The 9178-nt window shown below is 35.7% G+C and overlaps 1 protein-coding gene across 1 annotated transcript; it reads right to left on the bottom strand.

Annotated features, from left to right (window-relative positions):
• Nucleotides 1–890: 890 nt before the first annotated feature.
• Nucleotides 891–7239, bottom strand: LOC116020595 (alpha-1,4 glucan phosphorylase L isozyme, chloroplastic/amyloplastic). Its single transcript, XM_031261063.1, has 15 exons — nucleotides 6940–7239; nucleotides 6253–6470; nucleotides 6068–6169; nucleotides 5706–5882; nucleotides 5179–5454; nucleotides 4589–4860; nucleotides 3928–4045; nucleotides 3426–3839; nucleotides 3135–3287; nucleotides 2872–3000; nucleotides 2519–2755; nucleotides 2256–2332; nucleotides 1783–1969; nucleotides 1389–1589; nucleotides 891–1213 (listed from the first exon to the last, which is right to left on the bottom strand). The coding sequence occupies exons 1-15, from the start codon at nucleotides 7163–7165 to the stop codon at nucleotides 1097–1099; spliced, it is 2904 nt and encodes a 967-aa protein (XP_031116923.1). The 5' UTR covers nucleotides 7166–7239; the 3' UTR covers nucleotides 891–1096.
• Between the last annotated feature and the right edge of the window lie 1939 nt (nucleotides 7240–9178).

The following is a 9178-nucleotide window of genomic DNA, read 5'->3' as shown; positions in this document are numbered from 1 at the left end:
CAAAAGACCTAAGGTTCCTGTTCCGAAGAAACGATCGACAATGGGGTTAAAGATTGCGTCCGCAGGCCCTTCATTTTCAACTTGGAATAAATCAGAGCCTGTAGTTTCTGAGTTTGATGATGAGGTAAAAGAGGCGGCTGCGTGCTTGATGATGCTTTCTCGGGATGCGAGAAACTGGAATGGAGAAAGGAAAACTGTGGTTGTGAATGGTGATGATGGAAAGAGAACTGAATCTGAAGAAGTTTTTGTTGAAAAGTTTATCAGAGCTGATGATCAATTCGAGAAGGTTAATGTGAAAATGGGTTGTCAGTTTTCCGAATCAGGACTTCAGAAGGTTGAAGTTTGCATGCACCCTGATGATGATAATAAATATTTGGGTGGTCAAAAGAGGATGCATTGCCCTGGTTCCATGAAAAGCAAAGTGAAAAAGGAATGTGTTAATGCCAACCCACTAGAACTGGGAAGTACCGAAGATGTAATTGCATTTGCTAACTCAACTGGGGGCAAGCTAGTATAAAGTACACGAATGTTCTCTGTATGCTTCAAGGTTTTTGAATCAGGCCAAACTTTGGGTGGTCACATGAGGACTCATTATTACACTGTTTCATGAAAAGCAAAGTGATAAAGGAAAACCTTGCTGAGTTTCTTGATCCTCCGCGACTGCTTTGAAGATTGACATCTGTTGTCTCAAAGACTAAAAATCAGGTTATTAGTGGATATACATACTGTGCAATTGTACATTTTCAAAAAGACATTTTCTTCCATACTCTCTATTCCATCTTTCATAACAATGTGCATGCCTAGCTTACCTCTGGAATAGTCATCCTTGTATTCCAAGTTGTAGAATTTACAGTAGTAAAAAGTCATGATTTCTTACTGCAATCAACTTCTTATGTCCGATGTGAAATTAAAAATTGATTATTAAGGATTGATCAGAAGTACATGAACCCTTGTAAAAGGATATGCATAATAGAAGGAAGCAAGCTTTATTAGATCATCACAGGATCTTGCACCTACATGTACATAAACAAGAACATAGGACCTAAGACGACATTTTTATTACTGCTGCTCAGAAAATTGGTTGATTCTTTAATTTCTAGGGAAACACAACTGGCTGGATGTTCCATATGTCCTTGGCATATTCATGGATTGTTCTATCACTGCTGAATTTGTAACTTCCGGCTGTGTTCAAGATTGACATTCTAGTCCATATCTGCAACATGCCATTTGGCCATGTAATAGTTAATTATTAAAAAGCACAGCTCCAATTTGCAAGTAAATATGAATTTCACTATAGTAGTTTAACTGTCAAAATGAGAAGAGAACAGCAACAAAAGTAGAAAGATGGAGAGCACATGAACAAGAAAATAGGCACTAAAATCACTAACCTTTTGGTCTCGATATGCCTCATCAACCTTCTCTTGGCATTCTATGTAACTAGGGAAGTCCTTGCCCACAAGGAAATAGTCTCCACGACCAAAGCCTTCATTTCCCTCCAAAGATCCAAGAAGCTCATCATAGGTATTGGAGCCAAAAACACCACTCTTTATGAATTCCTTGACTTCCTCAAAACGTTCATCTGGTACAAACTGCATTAAGAGGTAAGCATTAAATTGGGTAATGTGAATTCCATGTGTGAAGTATACTCAATAGACAAAAAATGATACGGAGTATAATATATGGAGAGAATTTTGTATTCCAATACAGGTGAAAGGGGAGAATTATTTATAAATATCTTAGAAATTATAACTTGTCAACAATCTATAAAAACAGGAACTTTACCTTTCCCTCAGCTCTTTCTTTCCGAAGCCCTGCAATCTCATGAGCTTCAGCCCCAAAGAGAAAGAAGTTTTCCTCTCCAACCTCTTGCCTTATCTCAACATTGGCTCCATCCAAGGTCCCAATTAAGATGCAACCATTCATGGCAAATTTCATATTGCTGGTTCCACTGGCCTCCATTCCGGCAGTACTGAACACACATGGCAAGAGAAAATAGAGAGTTAGATGCCTCCACTTTCCAGCACTCTATCAGTCTATCTAAAGCTGAAAACCATTAAATAAATAAATCATATCCATCTCTAGTAATTGACAAGAAGCTATTCAAGCATTTCGGACAATTGTTTTCCCAAACACATAATGAGTTGTGAAGAAAAGTGTACTAGCAATATCAGTCCCTGATTGTTGCTGAAAAATATTATTAAAAAAATAACAAAGAAGAAATTGGGGATGAATACAACACAGCTGAGTCAGAATACCTGATATGTTGTGAAAGTTCACTAGCTGGAATCAGCAGTTCTGCAACACTGACATTGTAATCGGGGACAAAAATAACCTAAAAGAACAACAAAATAAAATTAAGAATGCTAAAAATCATTCAGATGTCTGAGCTTCTTGGTAATAGCGTATATCATGTATAATGCTACGATGTCAACAAACCCTCTAAATTAAATTGGTGAGACACATGTGCGATAGATGAAACACAATGACAATAATAAAATATAATTGGCACTACTCATACCTTCAACAAATCACCTATCTCAGGATCATGGTTTATGGTGGCTCCAACATCTGTTATGAATTTTACGATCCTTTTAGCTTGAACATATGTAGCAAAAGCTTTTCCTCCAAATATGCATACTCGAGGAACAAACTTAGCTTCTCTTTCTGCTGCGCTCATTTCTTTCATCTGCTTGTAGCGATAAACAATTCCCAAGATATTCAAGAGTTGGCGCTTGTATTCATGAATTCGTTTTACCTGAAGTGTTTTTGTTAGTCCAAATTTAGAAATGATTTGGAATTTCAACTAACAATTTCAAATTAACCAAACTGATAGAATCAATGGAGCAGAAATTTTAGAAGCAAAGAAATGACCTGGATATCAAACATTGCATTGGGGCTGACCGAATACCCTGTCCTTTCTTTTAGGAATGAGGCAACCTTAACTTTGTTGCTTCTTTTTGCAGCCCTCCACTCTATTTGAAGATCTTCATTATCTGCAAACTGTACATGGGATTTCTTAGCTGAGTTACAAGATGAGGATTGCCCACCCATCATGAGAATTAAGAGTAGCAGATTTGGAAACAGAAATAGAGAATGTTCAAGTGAACACAATGTCAAAAGCTTATGTTTAATACCTTGCGCAGTTCTGCCAACTTTTCTGTGTTTAGGACCCAGTCCTCTGTACCAATCCACTTAGTAATGATATTACTTAGAGCAGGATTACAAAATCGGATCCATCTTCTTGGTGTCACACCATTTGTTTTGTTTTGAAATTTCTCAGGCCAAAGCTGTGAGAGAGTAGAGTAACATAGGAAATGATTTAAAAGCTTTCAAAATTTTAAAATATGATTTGTGGTATTTTGTATGGCTGAAATCAAGGAGTGTTAAAGTTCAAGGGTTGAAATTAAACCTGCTAAGAGAAATACCTGGTAAAAGTCATTAAAAACATCTTCCTTCACTATATCACTATGAATCTCAGCAACTCCATTTACAGCATGACCACCAACAACACAGAGATTAGCCATGCGGACCATCTTGGGTGGTATAGGAGCTGGTATCGGGTCCTCATCTTTCTCCAGTTCTGTGTCTTTTTCTTCAAGTTCATCTTTTTCACTCCCAGTCACCACTTCATCAGAAACTTCAACACTCTCAGTCACCACTTCACCAGAAACTTCAACTTCTTCACTAGGATCAACAATAGGTGTTTCCTTTGGTTTGGTAAACAAGTTGGCAATAGAGCTGGGAATATCAAAATTCTCCAAAATTCTCATATCATTCAACTTTTTTTCTAACATGTCAAGATCTGATGTCCCATATTCTGATACTATTTCATTTATCAGCTGAATAAAAGAACACATAGCAGGAATTAGTTATGCAAGAAAATTATTGAATGAATAGGTCAGTTGACTTCTTCATGATTTTCATTACCTGATCGTCTATCATCTCTATAATCTCTATATGTCTAGGGAGCAGCTTCTCCATCAGCTCATAACTCCATTTCTCCAGTGCCTCAGGCAGAACAGTATGATTTGTGTAAGCCACAGTCCTAGCAAAGCATACACCAGCCAAGGTACCATTTGAATTATAAAACTTCAAATAAAATTACTACGTATCATTTTTCAGAACATAGCACGCTATTGGAAATTTCTTCAATTTCATCAATTCTAATAATCTGATGTTTGAACTAAACACACAAGGTCAGTGCACAGACCTAGAAACTACATTTGGAAAAAAAAAAGACTTCAAACATATGGGATACCATCAACTACAAGTAGCTGAGGAAAAGAGCCAAATAAATACAAAGAAGGCAGGCATGGAAGAAGAAGAAAGGTAAGGAATAAAAAAAAAGAAAAAAAAAAAACAGATAAAGAGAGTCGCATATCAATAATTTACTCTGTGTTCTCAAGAGAAACTAAAATCTTTACATACAAATAAACCACTTGCATGATAATCTCAGGCAGTTATTATTTATTATTTTTAATTATCAAATATTCGCATGCACTTTCCTGATTAAAATCCATACTGAATAAGTCATCTTGGATGCACATAAAGAAATGCAAAGAAAGCACGTATGGCCATATGGGAGAACCTTTGAGTGATATTCCAAGCTTCCTTCCAACTCAAGCCCTTCAAATCTATCAATATTCTAATCAGTTCAGGGATACATAGAGTTGGGTGGGTGTCATTCATCTGGACAGCAACTTTTTCAGGAAACTCCTCCCATTTAACATATTCACCAGATCTCCTCTCAAATCGGGCAATTATATCTTGTAGAGAAGCAGAGCACAAGGTGTATTGTTGCTTCAGTCGTAAAATTTTTCCTTCAATTGATTCATCCCCAGGGTAGAGTATGTAACATATCTGAAACAGAAGAAAAACATCAGACAAAATACTCCAGCTTCAGAGAATGTTTTGCTTAATGCATCATAATGACACAATCTTGTGGAAAAGTGTTTGAGAACTGGAATAAATTAATTAAAAGGTGTTCACAGGTGTCTATGTGCAAAATAAAGCAACTTCTATATTCCTTTATTTCCTTTGTATCATTGACTCATGTATTGACAATTCTGCAATAATTTTATGAGCAGGGCACACTTTGACTCCTTAAAGAGTTCAAAAATCCAAACATGTATCCAGAACATAAAGGCTTCACAAAAAAGTAAAGTATAAGAAGCCTACTTTTTCAGCATTTGCTTGGGCCTCACACGCTTTGGTGTGCTCTCCTGCATTGAAAGAATATAGATCAAAATCCTCGGATGGAACCTTAGTAGACCACAACCGAAGGCTAATTGTGGTTCTAGTCTTATATCCTGGAATTGGAACATCATATGCAACTGCCAGAATGTCCTCCCCACCAATCCAGTGCTTCTTTCCATCTGACCCTGTGATCACTTTGCCAAAGAACTTCACAGGGTATGAAACATCATTTCTGATTATCTCCCAAGGATTGCCAAGCTGTAACCATGAACTTGAGTTAAGCAGAGTGTATAGAATATGTCAAGTAAATTACTGTTTAGATTAACTCTAAACACAACTGGACAAGAAAATAGCAGTATTATAACAGTAGCATGCACCCATGCATATGCACAAGTTCAAGCATGTACATATATCATTAAGCTGAAAAATGCATTACTCATAATGACAGAATATCTAAGCAGTGCAATATGTGTGTGTCTGAAGTGAAAATGAAGGTTTAGAAAGCATACTTCAAGCCAATCTTCAGCCACCTCCTCCTGTCCATCTTTTGTAATGCGTTGCTTAAATAACCCATACTTGTACCTGAGTCCATACCCCCATGCTGGATAATTCAATGTTGCCAAAGAGTCAAGAAAACAGGAGGCAAGCCGCCCCAAACCTCCATTTCCAAGAGCAGCATCTGGCTCCTGTCATAAAGTAGTCAATGAATTAGAGAAAGGAATTTGAACTTGAAGAACTAAACACTGAACCAGTCAATCTACTAAATTGTGAATGGACATTTATAGCATGATCATACTCTTTTATAGTCAAACAGAATTTCAGAATGAAAATGGAACAAATCCCAATTCAAATAATTACAAGTAAATCTGACCTTAGAAGCAACATTTTCTAGATTGTGGCCAAGCTTGTTCAGTGCTTCAGCATATTCGCCAGTAAGCTCCAGATTACCAATTGCATTTAACAATGCTCTACCCTGCAAGTATATAAAACTCAATGGCTATATTTCTTTACAGCATTATATCAGTGTGAGAAGAATGAGGAAGACTCTTTATATACCTGTAGAAACTCCATAGAGAGATAGTATGCCTGCTTCATATTCAACTTCTCATAGTAATCGTATGTTGCATTCCAATTGACAATCAGTGCATCACGAACACTTTGTGCTGTTGCAAAGTAAGCCTTTGGAAGCTCAAACCTCTCTGGAGAGAATGCTGGTGAGAATTCTGCATGGTATTTGATGCTTGAAGCAATAGATGCAGCATCAAGTAAGGTACCTAAAATGTCATGCCAGGGCAAATTTTTTTTGAGCTAATCAAATATTAACAACGATAAATTACACACAATATTTATGAGTATTGGATCAGTTTCTGCTGAAATCACGTCGGTACTATAGCCACTATAGCCACCTGCCACTCATATTTGAAATTGATTTCATATTTTAAAAATTGGAAAGAAATAGAATTTCAAAAGATAAAATGGAACTATAAAAAGATTTTAGAAAACTGTAAATGAAAAATGGAAAAAGTTTTCAATAACTAGACTGGCCATAAATACTTCTCTCATACTCTATCGCAGATAATCAATAGTGACCAAATTAACCGTTGAGCCTGTAGAATTTCAGAACACGAATTATGCAGATCACAATTGTAACGTAGCGGAAAGTAGAGAAAACGATCCAAAATTCTAATAAATCGGGAAGCAATAACACACAGATCGAACGAAACAGATGAGAGATTATAAAACCTTCATTTTTTTCAGTAACCACATGCTGAATCGTTTGTTTCGTCTCATCCAACACGCACTTGACAAGGAGAGTCCGTTTCGTTCTCTGTAAGCCGGCGGTTGCGGTCAGGAACCGCAATTTTGAGCCTCGGATTCTGGAATTGAGATCGATCATCCTCGAGCTCGAGGCGTAATGCCGGAAAGCCTCAACATTGCTCCGAGAAACGGAGTACGGTGAAGACGCCATTGCTCTCTGTCGGTCTCTCTCTATCGGTGCGATATTAGCTAAGATGGCGAGAGTGTTGAGATAGCGATCATAGAAGAGGGAGATATTGTGATAAATGGAGTGAGGTGCTAGGAAGTGTATTTGTCTTGTTGCTGACATGTCACGTTCAAAAATATCAAATCTCGGTGATCTCACGTGACCTTGCTTCACGCGCCCGGTTGCTAAGCTCTAGATAATAGGAGTACTTTAGCTTTAACGGTTTATTCTATTTTCGTACTTTGATTATAATAATACTTAAAAAAAATTAATTTAGCACATTTATTTCTCGATTTTATAAAATATTTTATTTTTAATTCAAAATATATTTTTAATGTGAGAGTTATATTGGAGTAATGATTTATGCTTACATCAAGTAAATTGATTAATCAAATGTGATTAGACACTAATCAAATATACTAATAAGTTATTAAAGTTAATATAAGTAGTGGGTACTAGTGTACTACTGACTCTGATACGTTCAAACATTAAAATGATGGTTAAAATGATTCATAATGTGAGACTAAATAGTTATTTACATTGAATTTAAGTTGTCTGTCTCATAATAATAATAATTTATAATTGAGTTACATCACACTCTTTAGATGGGTGGTTGTGATCGAGCAATCAAGCTATATGATAGTACACTCATATTTGTATAGTTGCGCATGTCATCATCAATGTATATCAACGCACCCATCTCGTTCTAGATCTGAAAGACGGCCATGGCTGTCATTCTTTGACAACTGCCCGTGAAAAAGACAACCACTAGTGAGGACAGCGGGTGGTTGTACTCTTTTTTTTCCTTTTATAATTTAATAAATAAATAAATAAAATTTAAAAATAAAAATAAAATGACACACGCCAAGCTTGAGAAGAATTAACCTACTATACAGATGGATTTAGACTTAATTGAATAATTTTATAGGTTTAGGGAATAGAGATCTGAATGGAGCTTTTTCTACTTAGGGGACCTAATTACACTATCTGAATGACTTAGGGGGGCAATTTTCAAATCAAAAAATATGAACTTGAAAATTAACATGTGTAAAATAGTTGTGGAAATTATTGATGATTCTAGACATGTTGCGGCATTAGTATTCAGACAACATGCAGTGTTATTGTTGTTACTATCAAGTAAACAAGTTATGAAAATAAAACAAGAGATACTACTAATAAACTTTCTATAAATATAATAAATATTAAATTTTATTAAATACTTCCACATGAAACATGTAGGGGCTTATTTGAAACACAGATATACTTTGAAACATTTATTTAAATATAAACATTGGGCATTAGCTCATTTGCGCAATGCGCTTGTAAAACTAACTAGTGTATGTGTGTGTGTGTGTATATATATATATATATATATATATATGAGTTCAAGTGAAAAAGAAGCCGCAGGTGAAATGTGCGGTTGCATATCTCAGCCATTCATCAACTCATCTTTAAATTTCATGAATTTCATATGCCTTGAATTAATCATTAAATTACCGTAACGTGAATTTTTTTATGAGTTTTTAATTTTAAATTATTGTGATAAAATCATGCAACATAATTAAGTGTATATTTAAAAATATCATATAAGATACATTCAATCATATAATTTTAATGGTTTAAAAAAAATAATCATATGATTTTAATAATGCATAGAATATTAGGCTTGCAGGATATTCGCGCGTAGGGTTTGTACATCTTACTAAGATTGGCATGGGCACAAGGAGAAGCAGCCATACCAGGCAAGGTTTCGTCGTGTGGCATTGCGACCGTTCACTTTTTCTTTGTTTTTATGGAGTATATAATTTGGCCAGGTAGAATCATACTCCACCGTTGCTTCACTTCTGATACTGCATGTGACAGTGATTGATTGTTACCCATTTGTACCTGCGATCAGTGTTGACCGTTAATTAATTTGCATGATATTATTGTAATGGGGTTTTAATGTTATTTTATGGGCACTGATTATAGAATGTTTTTGTTTGATGTAATGATGAC

This window comes from Ipomoea triloba, chromosome 5 (assembly GCF_003576645.1).
Source record: "Ipomoea triloba cultivar NCNSP0323 chromosome 5, ASM357664v1".
Lineage (NCBI taxonomy): Eukaryota > Viridiplantae > Streptophyta > Magnoliopsida > Solanales > Convolvulaceae > Ipomoea > Ipomoea triloba.
Note: the sequence above shows the minus strand (reverse complement) of the source record. Positions and strands in the feature narration are given on the sequence as shown.